General features: G+C 57.3%; 1 protein-coding gene across 3 annotated transcripts in view; it reads left to right on the forward strand.

Annotated features, from left to right (window-relative positions):
* The window catches only part of ZBTB46 (zinc finger and BTB domain containing 46), a 46,542-nt gene extending 30,635 nt beyond the window's left edge, over positions 1 to 15,907 (forward strand). For 2 of the 3 annotated variants that reach the window (XM_033094895.1, XM_033094896.1), the window contains exons 4-5: positions 9,925 to 10,100; positions 12,416 to 15,906. In XM_033094895.1, the coding sequence (XP_032950786.1) occupies positions 9,925 to 10,100; positions 12,416 to 12,790 (551 nt within the window). In that variant the 3' untranslated portion in view covers positions 12,791 to 15,906. Of the gene's footprint in view, positions 1 to 9,924; positions 10,101 to 12,415 lie in introns of all 3 variants that reach the window. The other variant, XM_033094897.1, reaches the window with a different exon arrangement.
* The last annotated feature ends 38 nt before the right edge of the window (positions 15,908 to 15,945 follow it).

Consider the following 15,945-nt stretch of genomic DNA (forward strand, 5'->3'; position numbering starts at 1 on the left):
GCCCCGTTTCTCTCCACGGGGGCTGGATGCACCCCAACATGGGAGGTGCCGAGTGAAGAGTGGGGCGGGGTGCCCTGCCCGGGGTGGCTGTGGGGTCTGCATGTCGGGCGGAGGGGCCTGAGTGACCCCTGGTGGGAGCGATGCTTTGCTGACTGTGGATGAAGTAAAGGAAGAACCGGCAGTGGTCAGATGTTGGGGATTTGGACGATGTCTTTATTTTAATCTCTGCTTTGAAAAACAGTAGTTTTATATCTTTGTTTTCATGAACACTCGAACATTTCAGGTTTTGTGTTGGAGTGATGAAAATTGCGTATGGCTAATAAAGACTATGATTGGAGAATAATTTTCATGTTCCCTTTATTTCTGTGTCCTGCCAGTGTCCAGGGCAGGCTGGAAGCCTGGCCAGTAGACAGGACTTGGCTGGGAACTCAGGCCGGGGCCGTGTGGCATTGGGCGTCCTTTTAAAACCACAGTCAGGCCTCATTTTCTGCGTCTGGCTGGCGGTAGTGCCACTTACACAGCTGTTGTGAATTTAAACACAACAGCGTTTGTAAAACATCGGATCCATGAGTGAGGTGTGTGCGTAAATGGGCCAAAATGTCAGCCCCTCCCCCTTGCGAATCAGGGCTGCACTTGGCAGAGACCATTGGACTTGTGCCGGGCCTGGGACAACTGAAGGGGGTGGTTCCAGGACATCGGGGGCATTTGGAATTTCCAGTAGGCACGTCCAGCTGCTGGACTTCCAGCCAAGGGGACGACTGGACAGGTTTTGTGGGTGACGAGGAGGGGGCAGGTTGGGGGCCTCCAGCTGCATCTCTGCTGTGACGGGTCCTCACCATCTCCTGGGGGCCTGGACACTCATCTGTCCTGTCTGTTTCTTGCCGCTCCTAATCAAACACCACGCGTCACAGACTCCAAGAGGGTGGCACCAGCTCTCTGCTGCCCCCACGTGGCTGATCTGTCTGTCACCAAGAGTGACGAGCAAAGGTATGGTTTCTTGGTGCTTTTTCCACTGTGTATATCCAGGTGGGCTTGTGCAAAGGCCTTTGCTGCATCAGTGTGGGAACCGTGCTGTGGACGCAGCCGAGGGGTCCGGCCAGACCCCAGTCTCACCACCTGCGGTCCAGCAACCGTGTGCCATGGACCTGGCTCGGGCTCTGGACAGATGGGCTCAGCTCCGGCCGCGGCTGCCCTGGGTGCTATCCCACCTCCTGCCTCGGTTCCTCTGTCGCCCCAGCAGAGGCCCCATGTCTCACCCCGAGTGGTGACCCTGTAGGGTGGGGCCTTTCGGGGCAGGTTTTTCTCCTAGATCTTGACCTCGTCCCATGTGGTCACTGCACTGTGTATTTTGTCAGTCTTGATGTGGGGCTGAGGGTGGCTCTGAAACACGTGTATAACCACCTCACACACGTGTGTAACCACCACACACGTGTGTCACTGCTTCACACAAGTGTCAGCACAGCTGGAGTGGCTGAGAGCTGTGGCGGGAAACCCCACCCTTCCATTTCTCATATTGCTGTGAAGTTGGCGAATGGGTTTGGTGCTTTGTTATGTCTGTATGTTTCAATTCCTTGCCCTTCATATCCTAAATTTACTCCTTGTCTCATAAGATCCTGCCCCTTTGTTTCCCATAAACGGTTAGAAGCGGGCAGAATCCTTCGCGAGTCAGCTGACCACGTGGGCTGTGTGGCTTTCGACGTCCACCCGCCAGAGAGGCCGTAGAAACTGATGGGTTATTTTAAAACATCACTTTCTAACGTCCTAAGTAAAATCTGCCTGTTTCTGGGCATGTGCTACAATGAGGAATGGAAATACCCAGAAAAAAGTGTATTTTCTGTAATCCTGTGGTCATCCTCCTGCGGCAGGCGGGTGGCTGGAGGAAGCCCCAGCACGGAGGCTGTGGTTGTGGCCGGGGCGCTGGTACACGGTCTGCCACACGAGGGAAGGGCTGAGGCAGCGGCGTCGCACGTCCGTCCGGCTTTTAGCTCCTGGACGTCAGTCCCCGCTAAAACTGCGCAGGGGTGTCAGACCCCTGAACTGGCCCCCATCCCCTCTGCTCACCGCTTTCTGTTTCCAGACCTGCCATCGTTAGCAGGAGGACGTTTCCTGTTGGAGATGTTGTGAAGGGACAGGCTGGTGACTTGCTCAGGGTGGGGGCTGTGACACGGCAGGGTCTACGTCCAGGTGGGGGACCCTCCTGGGGGCTGCACCGCAGGCTCAGTGTGGAGACGCCCCTGCACCTCCAGGCGCCCCCATGGCGGCCATCCCATCCTCCCAACCGCTACCCTGCTGAGCACAGGGATGGTGTATATTCCTAAGGACCTGAGTACACGTTTGAAGAAAAGAGAAATGGCCTAAACTGGGCTACGCTGATCACAAAGCAGAGGCTTTGCCGCCCTGCTTCTCGCTGTGGTGGGCGAGGGGACAATGCCGCTTCCTGGCAGGATGCTGTGGCGGTCCCAAGCCGTCCCCGTGCTGCCTCGTCTGCTCGAGGGGACACTGGTGCATGAATGTGGTCTGGTCATGGCAGTGGTGCAGAAGAAAGGGAGGGGGGTTGCAGGTGTTTGAGAGAACCACTGAATATGCTGGCGGTGCTCAGAGGCCCTTTCTGGATGGTTCTGGAACCTTCCTTTTAGAAAGTTTCCTTGTTTCCAGAGGACTGAGTTCACAGATGGGTGCTTTATAGATTATGGCGGTTGAACTGATTTCTCCGTAAGAGGACTTCTGTTCTTTTCTTTGACTCTTTGATTGTATCATATGTTTAGCATCAAATTGACGTCCTACCTGTTAATAATTGTTGTTCACTGAATAGAAGCCATGAAAAGCATCATTCGTGGGTCGAAACGCCTCGTTTAGGAGTCGTGACTGGTGTGCAGTGAGCGAGGGGGACTTTGACCCGTGCGCCATCTACTTGGGGCCTTAAAAATACCATAAGGACATGGTCACTGCTCGATTTCTGGGGAACAAACTGCTGGTAAACCAGCCCATGTGGATACAGGAGGCCGAGTGCTGGGTGGGACTCACGTCATCCCGAGACAACCCGGGCACTCAATGCATCACCCTAACTGTGGTGGGCGTGCGGCCCCCTGACACCACCTGCAGAAACAGTGTGGACAGTGTGGAGACCCCAACAGTTGTGGACAGATGCACCAAGTTCCTGCGAGCTCTTCTGGGAGGGAAACCTCGGAGGGCCCAGGGGCAGCGGGCGGGCAGGGCCTGCCGCCGTGCTCTCTGTCCGCAGGGCGCCCAGCTGTCCAGGAGGCACGTGCGGGAGCAGCCGTAGCCCACCCTTGTTTTGGCCATGGTTTCAGGAATATTTAATAAAGGAGTCAGAGACCTCCAGTGGGTCCTGGACAGACTCTGGGATGTTACAGTTTCTCGTGAAAGGGCATTTGTCAATGTGACTACACTTTTGATAAACAGCCAGCTTGACACCCCTGAGCGTGCTTCTCAGCCCATGCTCCGTGTTCTCACAACGCTCTTGACTTCCTGGGCGACAACCTCTGTCGTACCATTTTGCCTCGGAAAGAGACCCCCGCCCCAGACAAGTCAGGCACGGAGACCCCAGCACACCCTGCTTTCAGGGTGCGAGCTGGTGAAAGAACCCAAGTGCCTCCCCCTGCGAGACCCGGGCTTTGTCACACATGAAGGCGCTCTGCTCACTGCAGGAAGGTCAAGGATGGTGCTTCCAGAACGTTCTAAATCCACCATCTGCTGCTCGTTCCCGTGGCTGAGACGCGTTTCCTGTGTTCCCAGGACCTGGCGCCAGCCCAAGTCACATGTGGGGACGTGATGGCCGAGCGCCCCTCCACCCTCCCCTCAGCCGGGACACTGCAGTGGGGCCGGCCAGACCGAGGCTGAGGACAGCCAGCCCCCAGCCCAGGTGAGACGAGCGCATGGCCGCTCGGCCCAGTCACCGGGCACAGTGCCCTGACCACGTGCTCAGCGTGTCCAGCGTGTCCCGAGCTCTGCGGAAGCAGCTGCACGGAGCTCTTTCTGCCCTCCCCTCGGCCCAGCGGGCAGAGAGCAGAGCCCTTCCAGGCTGACCAAAGGCTTAGCTTTTGCAGAAAGTCGTTTCATGCTCACAGCGGCGTGTTACTGAAGTTTATAGTTAAATGAAAATGCTCCTCTGATGAATCCGCCCGCAATGGAAAGAAGTCTGAACCATGTGGCAGCAGGCAGGACACGCCAGCTCCTGAAGCTGAGCGGCCAGCCGTGCTGCGTCCACGTGTGTCACTACCCCCGCCGATGACCCTGCTGACTCAGGGACCTCAGACAGGTCCTTCCTGTCCCTGAACACACAGTGGCTTATGTAAGGGGGTCTGTTAGATCCATTTGTCTCCCTGAGAAAAAGGGAACCTTCACGAAGAGCTTCACCACGTCACTTGGAGTTAATTGAATGCCGTCCCTGTGCCGTCCTTTCTAAGGGACGGTTTTGTGGGAGGCCTTGTGTTCCGTTAATGTGCGTTTTTCTTCCAGCGTCTGATGTGGAGAATTAATTGCAGGGTTCCTTTCCAGACACGTGACAGGTCGTCTTTGTGGTGACTAGACAGGTACCTGGTGAGTAAGAGGTGACAACATGCTTCTGCTCTCACAGTCGTCTTGATTTCACTCCTTCCTGATGGCTCGTAACTCGTCTGTCTCTCGTTCTAGATCAATGCCTCTCGAGACCTGGAGACCTGGGCTGAGCGGCGAGGCTCCCGGGGTTTTGAGGGGCTGTGGCCTGTGCAGGACACTGGGCCTCCTTCCCACACGCCATGCGGCCGGCGCTCGTCCCACAGGCCCGGGGGACATGCCCAGGCTTCTTGGGTTTTTGCAGCTTGGCCCTGAAGTCACGAAGGCCCCATGAGGAAAACACCCATGGACACCGACGCCTCCACTGCGAACAATGGTTTTTGGGTGGGAAAGCCTTGTCCAGGCGCCTTTGTGCTGGAGCAGACGTCGCATGTGCTCCCGCGGCGGCCAGGCCTGGCGTTCAGGTCCAGGTGGCCACCGGCTGATGGCAAAGCCACGTTAGGAGCTGGGCCTAGGCATCCATTTGTGCCTTTAAAGTGGTCATCCTTCGAATCCCCACTGGCAGCCAGGTGAAGCCCTCTGGGTGCCCATGTGGGCAGGTGCGCCTCCAGGCGGCGGGCCATCACATCGCATTGTGGACGTGTGGGGTGGGGTGGGGGGAGTGACAGGGAGACGCGCCACAGTCCCCTGGGACAGAAACAGGTGTCCTGACCCATTACTTTCTCCAAAGTCCCAAGGACAAGCCCAGCCCCACGGCCCGGTGTGCTCGCCGCTCTCTCTCCAGCTGTGAAGGAGACGACCAGAGCTGCTGCTTTTTAAACAGAGTGCTTTGCTTGCTGTTGTCCCCTTGTTGCATGTTGGGTCCCACGCCTGCTCACTTGCGCAGAGCTAGTGGCTGTGGACATGAGGGCACTGGGCTGGGGCAGAGGCTCGCCGCCCTTCAAGGAGCAGGTGGGTTAGGAGGAGGCAGGTGGCACCTGCCAGGCTATGGAGGAACGAGAGTCGCGCCGGCCGGCAGGGCGCAAGGGCTTCTGGGAGAGCTGTGCCTCCCGTCAGTCTGACAGGCGCCCCCAGCCCTGTGCACGCCCGTCCGTGATTGGACGCCATCTACATGGGGGCTCGGGTTTCAGAGGCTTAGGGTGTTGCTGCTAAGGCAACCTGACTCCAGTGGAGTCTCCAGGAGTTAAAAGGTGGGTCAGTTGGTGCACACCATCCTTTCCAGAGGTCAGGTTTATGTAAGTGGTCATTCGCGTTTGAATATCACTTCTAGAGACTTCCTTTTCTTTTTAATTTTTATTGGGGAATATTGGGGAACAGTGTGTTTCTCCAGGGCCCATCAGCTCCAAGTCGTTGTCCTTCAATCTAGTTGTGGAGGGTGCAGCTCAGCTCCAAGTCCAGTCGCTGTTTTTAATCTTAGTTGCAGGGGGCACAGCCCACCATCCCATGCGGGAATTGAACCGGCGACCTTGTTGTTCAGAGCCCGTGCTCTAACCACTGAACCGTCCAGGTGCCCGAGACTTCCTTTTCTTTTTAGTTGGTCATGATGGTTCTCGAGCTGTTAGGTTGCTGGGGGAGGACGTCTAACCCTGCGGTTACTCCGACTGTGGCCTCTGTGTTAACGGCCTGCGCCTGCTTTTCTTGTTCGTTTGGGTGACTCATTCCACGGCGGATGGAGCATGGACCAGGGCCCACACGGAGACCTGCATTGTGCAGGGTCTCTCTGGGCAGTTGGGCTGAAAGGCCTTGGTTAAATTTTAAAACAATTTAAAATCTTCAGACTGGTTCCCTAGTACCTAAAAGAAATAGGTTTGCAGTAGCTGGTAAAATAATGAGGGATGTAGGAAACATTTTTAGAATAGATAATGGTTTGATTTTGTTCTTATCACTAATATTATTTCCCATAAAACTGCACGGTCATCCAACGTACGGAACATTCAGCGGTTCATTCAGGTACTCCGTCTCGTATACTGTTGAATTTCTCACTGAGATACTGTGGCTCGGGTTGATTTCAAAGAGTTCTTAAACTTATCATTATGTAACATTAATCTTTCCTGAACGTACAGACTTTCAATAATGAAGGGTTGGTTCTTCATTTAGGTCAACTCATTTCCACAGAACTTGTTCTGTGTTTACATTTGTTTTGGGCTTCTCAGGATATTGATGGTGAGTGTGTGTGTGTGTGAGAGTGTGAGTGTGTCCTCGTCCTCGTTTCCATCTCAGCCGGCAGCACACTTGCTCTATTGGGTGATAACAGAACGGGCTGCAGAGGGCGGCGGAACAGGGGAGTCACACTGCTGCTTGACGGACAGGGCGGTCAGGGCAGACGGCTGGCCTCCTCCGGAGCTGTGGCCCGAGTGACAGTCGTTCCCTGCAGCTCAGCTTCTGTGTGCGTCCCGCACCACACGTGTCCATCCCCCTCTCCTGTCTTGGCCAGTTTTACAAAGGAGCATCCTGGCGGGACCCACCGGTCAGGAGGGCCCAGCCCAGCCTGGCCCGGGTGCTGGGGCCGCTTCCTCACAGCTTCCTTTGGGAAGGGTGGGCTCCTCCCCAGTGAAGAAGCTGCTGAACTGCTCGGGCTTTCCTTCCTGGCCAGTAGGCCGAGTTTACAGAGAGCAGTTATGGTGACAGCAGTACCATCGTCTGTGTCCCATCTACTGGAGTGTGGTCTCGGTGGGCGCCCCACCCCGCTCTGTGGCAGGGCCAGCGGTGAGGGCTGCGCGCCGTGTCCAGCGGGGACAGACGGCAGGGAGGGCACTTCTCAGAGCTGGTCATCAGGAGGCGATCAGATCCATTGCAGGGACCTCCGTGCAGCGTTACTCACCAGGGTGAGAAGAAAGGGAAGCACCTCCGCTTACTAAGCTCAGAGCCTCAGCCGTTCAGACACGTGCAGGTTGACGTCATAACGTGGAAAGGTGGTCACAGCGTATCAAGTGGCACGCGTTCTATGTAACTGTATGTCATTGTTCCACTTTATAAAAGTTACATGTTTATGCGTAGAGAGGCAGTTGTAAGTCAGGTATTTCTAACCGCAGTCACTGTGTTGTGGAACACACATGACTCCTCAGCCTCCTATGTGCTTTCACGTCCCTTCCACGGCCTCCACCACACGCACGCATGCACACTGAAGGCCCTGAAGGTAAGAAAATGCTTTCCTTCCTAGCACAGGACTTAGAAATCTGGCAGAGACCTGGAGAGCCTGCTTCTCAGGCCTGGTGGGCACTCGGAGGCCCTTTTCTGGGATCAGAAACCAGATGAGTGCTGGCGGGTGCGAGCTGTGCTGCTGGCCACACAGCCCGGTCTTGGGCCGCGATGGCCTCATGTCTGGCCGTTCGTGGACACGGTCATCCTAGCAGCTGTGTCCCTGGCGTGCGCTGCCTGTCGTGGGTGTAGGAGACCCCAGAGCAGAGTGCTCTCGGGGACGTGAGTGGTTGGGGCCCCTGGCAGGACTTGCAGACACATGCTCTGGAAAATGTGGACGTTTGCGTTGTGTGATTATTTAGATACCGTGTAAGGGTTCTTGGGAGAAAATTTAGGGCTTGTTTAAGAAGCAAAACAGAGTGTTCCGCTCAGGTTTTCCCCATGTTTAAGCAGGCGTGTTTCAGGAGCGGGCTGCAGAGTGACCCACGCGCAGACCCCGGGCACGAGCAGGGGCCCGTGCGCTTGGGGTCACTACCCAGCACCATCCCGTTGGTGCCATGTCACGGCGATGTGGCCGCGGCTGGGGTCTGAGCAGCAGATGGCTGGGGGCCATGGAGGCATGCTTCACAGAGATGGTGGTGAGGGGCCCCTGCCTCTGCCTCTGTGTGATGTGGGGGCCTGAGGGGACCATCGGGTCACTCTTGCAGCTGGCTGGCCCAGTTGCCCCAGGGAAGGGCCCAGAGCTTTGGGTCCCCGCAGCCCTCTGCCCTCCCCGCTCTCCTGGGCTATGATTTGCAGTGTTTGTCCTCATGTCTGCCTCCCTCTCGGTGCCTCCAGGGGTGGTCGCGACTGTGGCCAGGGCCTGCCACACGTAGACGTTTGGTAGGGATCTGAGCGTGTGCTGGGAGGCCACCCTGACCTGACCAGCTGCCACTCCTGCTGGTGTTCGTTCCACGAGCCGCCTTCAGCCGAGTCTGCTGCTCTTGACCCTGTTCTGTCCTCTGGGGGCAGATCTGGCTGAGTGCTCTCTGCTCCTGCGGGTTGTGGGTGGCATGACGGCCCGGGGAGCTGCATCCAGACCGGGGCACAGATGTCTGCCACCAGGCTCCTTGCACAGGAGGAAATGCGGCTGCACGACTTGCTCTCGGCTGTCTCAGTGAAACCCAGGAGGTCTTTGGGTTTCAGGGGTGCTAGGAGGACGCCCTTCAGGCTCGAGAGGGATTGACTGTCAACTGTAATTGAAAAATTTAATAAGGGGGTGGGAAGTTCAAGGGAACTAAGAGGTTCAAATTTCCAGGTATAAAACAAATAAGTTATGGGGATGCAATGTAAGCATAAGAAGTACAGTCGATGGTATTGCGCCAGCTGGTACGGGCGAGGTAGTTGCTGCACTTATCAGGGTGGTCACTTCTGTAGGTTTATAAAGGTCGAGTAACTGTGATGTACACCTGAAACTCATACAATATCATATGTTAGCTAGATTTTCATAAAATCTATTTAACAAATGAAAAAAAAAAAAGAGCGGTTGACCATGGTATCTGCACTGCCACTTGGGGTGAGCTGCCCCCGTATGGCCACCACCTGGGCCCCCCAACCCCCAACGCCACAAAGAGACCACCTGAAGTTGGAACGAGGTGCCTGTGAGGCCATAGCGTTGTCCTGCTGTGGAATGTGGCCTCAGCCACAAGACCGAGCTGGCAGCAGGGTGACCCTCCGAGCCCATGGCGTGGTTTCTTGAAAAGGCGGGGAGGTAGAAGGGGGACAAGCCTCTTTCAAGGCAGAGGCCGCTCTCTGCTTTCACTGCGCGTTTCAGGCGGCCTTGGCCTGTCGCTCACTGGGCTGTGACCACCAGCGGCACCTCCCTCTGCCTTCACAGAGCAGCGCCGCTGGCCTGCAGATCTGGGGGCCCAGCCATGGCTGCCTTCGGCCTCACCGGTGCTGACACTCTTTCTGTTATGATCCCATGTGTGTTTCTGATGCTGACGTGTAAGAAATTGGCTGTGTCTGAGAAGTGGATGCAGTCGCCTGTGACCTTTCTTTGTCCCAGGCCACCCAGTACCTCTGCCACCTCAGGAGGAAAGCCCTGTGCCCTTGGGCCGGTGGGGACAGTGGGAGCAGGGGCCCTCCGGCCGGTGGGGACAGTGGAGCAGGGGCTCTCTGGCCGGTGGGGACGGTGGGAGCAGGGGCCCTCGGGCCAGTGGGGACAGTGGGGACGGTGGAGCAGGGGCCCTCGGCCAGCGGCCTTGTGGTGACTCGCTTGCTGCCTTTCAGTGAACGAGTTCACGGTGATCAGGAAGAAGTTCAAGTGCCCGTACTGCAGCTTCTCGGCCATGCACCAGTGCATCCTGAAGCGGCACATGCGCTCCCACACGGGTGAGCGGCCCTACCCCTGCGACATCTGTGGGAAGAAGTTCACACGACGCGAGCACATGAAGCGGCACACGCTGGTGAGTGGTGTGGGGCACAGCAGGGGACGCCAGGGCCCGTCCTGGGCTCCGCCCTGCGCCCCGCTGGTGTGCAGCCGGTGGTGCAGAGTGCCACAGAAAGCCCTGAAGTGAGGTCCACCCCAACCCCCATGGACCCCAGCGGGCTGTGACCCCAGGCCTGGGTGCAGAGTCACCACCCCCCGGTTGCCTTTGGGGCCCCTCTGCTCCAGCCTGACCTCAGCGATGCTTCCTCTTCTCAGGACCTCTGTCCTTGGCCCCCCAAGGCACCCCATGTGGTCACTTCCTCTGTGCCCCTGCCCTGAAGTCAGGAGCCCAGTCCCACACCTCCTTGCCCTTGAAAGGTGTTGATTACCAATTTCTCGTGGGCGCTGGCGGGAAGTTGTCAGGTAGCAGGGGCTGAATGGTGGATGTGCTTGGCCAGGAAATGATAGAAAAGGTCGTCCTTGAAATGGAGGCAGATTCCAAAGAAACGACAGGGTAAGGGACCTCTGTGTGGGTGAGATAAACCAAGGAGTCCGGGTGGCTTGCGCTGGGGGCCAGACCAGGAGGCTGCCCGCGGTGACTGAGCCCCCCTTGCGTGTGCACTGGAGGTGGGGTGCAGGGCTGCAGGTGGGCCAGCTCGGGCTTGGAGCTGTTTGAGGGGAGGTGGTGGCTGCAGCCCTGGGCTCACGTGGGGCTGGGGAGAGGCCATTGGGGTGATGTTGTCAGTTTGCAATCTTAGGGGTGTCCAGAGTCATCTGTGGGTGCACAGGCGTGGCTGGACACATGTAGCAGGCTGGCCTGCTGACCATCAGCAGCAGACCCACCAGGCGGTGTGGGAGCGAGGCCAGTCAGGCCAGTCTGGAGGGGCCATGTCATACCGGCAAGCATGAAACAGGCTTCCATGGCACAAGAGTGGTGGACTTGGGGGCTGGGCCACGGCAAGCGCCTCAGGCCTGGCCCCTGGCAGGGTGACCACTTGAGTGAACAGGGTCCTTGCCATGTGTGTCCGTCAGCGTGTGAGCAGAGCCCACCACCTGGAGAGGCTCTGGCTGCATCGGGGTCCCGTCAGACTTGGCTCTCGTTGTCTCCTCCCTACCGGGCAGCCTCACCTAGCCCAGCTCAGCAGGGCACTTACTTGTGGGTGAGGAGGACACCTGGGGGAGATCCCTTGAGGTCAGTTCAAAAAGCTGGCGTGGGGGGGAGACAGCCCTGGGAGTGGGGGCCCCAGTTCCCCCAGGTGGGGTCCAGCAGAGGAGGAGAGCGACAGCCCTGGACCTGGAGGGCACAGCTGCTGGGCCGCTGGACATGGTGACTTCCCAAGTCCCTTTTGTCCAGCTCTGCTGCTTCTGCTTAATCCACAAGGAGCTGCAGAGGCCCCATTAGGAGTGCTTTAGAGAGAGGGGTCCTGTCCAAAGAGAACTGCCTCTGTGAGTCACACTAACAAGTGCTGCGAAGTCATGGTTTCAGGGGTTGCTACATCTTTTCTTTAGCAAAACCACATTCATACTTCAGTAAACACCGTCCTGCTCCAGGCTCAGGTTCGCCTTGCCGCTCAGCTTTTGTCCTGGGTTTGTGGGTGGGCTTCCGGAGGGTCAGCGTCCCTGGAAGTGTGCTTGAAATGTGATGGCTTGTTTTTCTCTGTGGAGGTGTCTCCAGCATCCCCTTTAACTTCTCCAGGGCCCCTGACCCCGAGGAGGTACCTGAGCCCCCACTTCTAGCAGATGCAGGGGCGGCTTCCACTGCAGCAGTGGAACCATGGGTTGCCATGGCGCCCGCATCCCTACCTCTCCCTTCCAGTAGTTCATTCAGACAAGTACCCGGCCATCTGGTCCTTATCTCTCGCGGTGTCCCTGGGGCTGGCACTGCCCCCGGCCCCACCCTGCCCGCCAAACAGTATCCCTGTGGCTGTGGCTTTCGCTTTTGTTCTTTTGTTGGGGGAGGGTCACAGAAGCCCTGGATTTAAAATATATGAAAGAAACAGAGAACACCCAAGAGAGTCCTGGGGACCATGTGGTTTGACGCTCCATTTCTAGAATCGGCAGGCTCTGAGGGTCCCGCCCACCCTTCCCCGGGGGCTCCCCCCAGGCCGTCCCCCGACCCCATGTCTGCTGTGCTGGGTGGCCCCACTCGGTAGCCTAGGAGGTCGTTCGTTACAGGGTCTTGGGCCAGGTGTGACGGGATGACGTGGGGGGCACCACCGAGTCAGGAAGTCCAGGGCCGTGACCCACCAGTCCGGCGTGTTCACAGCACAACCAGGGCAGCTCAGCGGCCCCTTTCCAGCCTGAACCTTGGTCACGACCCCGTCCCCCTCACTGGCTGCCCTGTCCCCACAGGTCCACAGCAAGGACAAGAAGTACGTGTGCAAACTGTGCAGCCGCGTGTTCATGTCAGCCGCCAGCGTGGGCATCAAGCACGGCTCCCGGCGCCATGGCGTGTGTGCCGACTGTGCCGGCCATGGCATGGCCGGGCCGCTGGACACCGCTGGGGCCGACGGCTCCCCCGAGCTCTTCGCTGGCGATGGGCCCTACCTAGAGGACCCTGACGACCCGCGAGGGGAGGGTGAGGAGGAGCTGGGCGAGGACGAGGATGACGTGGGCCTGGCCCACGAGGATGCACTGCTGGGGGACGAGAAGGACGACGAGGACTCGCCCCAGGGGCCCCGCAGCCCCTCTGGGGGGCCTGACAAGGACTTCACCTGGGTCTCCTAGGCCCCCTGGCTGGGGCTGCGCTGGGACAGTGCCTCTCCTCCACCTGTGCGTGCTTAGGGGCTGCACTCGCCTGGCGGGGCCATGTGACCCCTCGCGGCCCCTCCTCCAGGTCTCCTTTGTTCCGCTCCTGCCCCCAAGACACACACAGAAACCAGCCTTGTGGTCTCAGAAGCAGGTGTGGCCCAGCACATGGGGGGCTCTGGGACGGAACATGAGGTTGGTGAGGTGCAGGGTGGGCTTGCGTGAAGGGAGAGCGTGTTCCCACTGTCTGGGAACAGCAGGCGTGTGTGAGCTGAGCAGCAAGGAGGCCCATGGGGCCGACTTGGCCTCGGGACGCCTGCTGGCCCAGTGGCCAGATCAGGGTCGGCGCTGCTCGGGTCCAAGAGATGGGGGGAGTTCTTCGTACTCCCGTGCTGTGCAGGGCTCCAGCCCACCCTGTCCCCCCACGCCCCTCGCAGCAGCCTGCTCACTGCCCGGAGCCGTCTGTCCTCATGGCTCTGCCGCCCGCTCGCAGAACCCAGGTCCTATCCAGCGAGGCCCTGGGCTTTGGTGCTCCACACAAAACCGCTGCAGAAGCCCCGCCAGGCCGAGGGCTCCCAGGTGCTATCTTCTGGTGGAGGCAGCAGCTGGAGACCTTGCTCCCCACTGCAGGCCCCCTCGGGTTCCCTTCAGGGGACCCCACTCTTAGTTCTGTGTGCACTTCCTTGGAGAGCCTGGGCTGGCCCTGTGCCTGGGCTCTGCCCAGCCTGTTGCCCAGGCCACGCCTGCTGTCCCTCCCCACCCTGCACGCTTCCTTTGTTGCTGCTGGCACTGGAGGCCGTGCTCCTGATTGCGGGTCTTGCTCAGCCTCTGAGTGGGGAAGCGAACTTTCTAAGGAGTCATGCAGAGGCAGTTACGTGGAATTGTTGGGTTTGGCATTATTTTCCTCACTTGACAAAACACAGAGTTGTCTTTCCTTTGGCTTGTTGTCAAGTCCCCTTGCTGTCGGTCACACACGCTCATGACCTGTCCTCTCTTTTCCCCTGTGGAGAGCAAAGGCCCACCTCGTGCACTGCCGGCCGCAGGACAGACGCCTGTCTGTCTTCCCTTTTCAGGCTGTGTCCGATACCCCCTCGTTGCTGAGACCGTCCACCCTCCCAGCCACCTGGCTCCCACAAACCTGCAGCTCATCCCACTGGAGGACTCACGGTGCCTGGCTGGAGACAGTGTTTTTATTTTCTTCCATAGACTCTAAACCAAATGGCTTTCACACGTTTGCTATTGTGTCCCATCTATTCCTTCTAGGTGGAAAACTCCACAAAACCTTGACGCAGGTTCCAGTGGTGGCGTGGGGCACTAGCCATCTGGGCTGCTGCTGGGTGGCGGGGGGCCCAGGCTGGCCCGTGCCACTGCACACACATGGTGCTGCCCTGGAAGTCCTGCCCCAGGGGACCGGGCTCAGCTCTTGTCTTATTTATTTCTCAGTAAAATCAGCCGCTGTTTCTATGAGTTCCAAGAGAGTGTTCCCATTGGAGCTGTCACCTGGCTTGCCTGCCCCCCTTCCCTCCGCTGGGGACTCTCTGAGTTCCTGACACTGGTGTCCTTAAAAGAAAGGGCCAAGGTTTTCCCAAACGTGCTGGGGGCAGGAGCCGGGCAGGCGCTGAGCCCTCCACACTGCCAGCTCTTCCTGCCCTGTGGGCCAGGCCCACGCAGGAGCTGGACGTGCTCCCCTTTCCGCCTTTCACCAGGGAGGCCTGGCTGAGCGTCCCCCCCCCCCCCCCCGCTCCCGGGCTCTCAGAACTCTGTACCTCCCCCACTTTCTAACCCCTTTTCTAAACAGACCTACTTTCTTGTAAAATGGAACCAGACCTTTGTTATCAACAGGTGTCTCTGGGCTTTGCACCCATCCCACCTCTCAGGCCGTCCTGCCCACGCCTGGGCCGCCTCTGCCTCTGCACTCAGGACGTCTTGCTCTTTCTGACCTGCTCACTCCTCGCTCTGGACAGCCCTTGCTCACCTTTCTGGGGGTTCACTGTCAGTGCCACAGGGGTGTTTTCTTCCTTAAAACCAATACTGTACTGGAAGACTGAGGGCCCCCCGAGTTGCCCTGGTGTTCGCTGGGTGGCAGGTTCACATTCCCGTGTGGTGTCCCCTCTCCGGAGGCATGGAGGGAAAGGTGCGTCATGAAGGGTTTTTTTATGTGACTGATCTTTTTTTTTTCAAATCAATGTTTAAACTAATAAATATTTTTTTACGAAGAGGAAGTGTGTAGCTTACATTTCACATTTTGTACTTTTTCATTTGTGTCCGTCTGTATCTTGGTGTTTGCAACACCAAAGTGGGAAACAGTCCTGCGGGTGGTGAATTCTTGGGGTGGGGTTGGGGCCGGGACCCGGACAACTTCTGCACCAAACTCGGATCCCAACCAGGTTGTACATTTGGACCCTGGGTTTTGGGAGTCACAACACTGCCAGGACTCAATAGGGACCTTGGGACCTTGATTCAAAAGACACAGCTACTGCTTCCAACTTTGCACATCTTCCTTTATATAAAAGAAAACTCTGAGAAAATGCAAAAACTGGAATTTTTTGCAATATTATGAAAGATAATCTTATTTTCGCTCATTCTGTGACATGTGCAACTCTTAAAAAGCCATAATGGTTGTTTTTTTATTTTTAGACCCTATGTTGTGTTTCGTATGCAGCCCTTTTAGAAATACTTGTAGTGAGGGTGCTGTGTGTGTGCTTTTCTTAAATATTTATTTTTTCAACATGCTTTCAACCTGTCAAAAAGACAAAGGGCAGTGCTTGAAGAGTGTTGATTTTTTTCTGGGGATAATCTATATTATATTGACTTTATATTAATTATTATAAACCTGTGTTTGTATTGGAGATGTGTTTCTTATCGGGGGGGAGGTTTCGTAATGGGTCGGTGGATGTCAGGGCTGTCGCCTGCTTCTCTGTAGCTACAGGACAGGTAAACAACCTTCTCTAGTGGTCTTGCAATGTCTTTCTTGTCTGCCTGGGCTCCGGGCCTGCCTGCGGGTTTCCTTTCTGTGACGGGATTAGCTTAGACATTCTTGCAAAGCGATCACTTTCAATAAATTGGGAAGTTGCTGCTTAAGCAGACGCCTCGTGTGTTTCAGTGTCCTGTCCTCCAGCCTCACTCTGGGCGGA

Source organism: Rhinolophus ferrumequinum, chromosome 23 (assembly GCF_004115265.2).
Source record: "Rhinolophus ferrumequinum isolate MPI-CBG mRhiFer1 chromosome 23, mRhiFer1_v1.p, whole genome shotgun sequence".
NCBI classification, from domain to species: Eukaryota; Metazoa; Chordata; class Mammalia; order Chiroptera; family Rhinolophidae; genus Rhinolophus; species Rhinolophus ferrumequinum.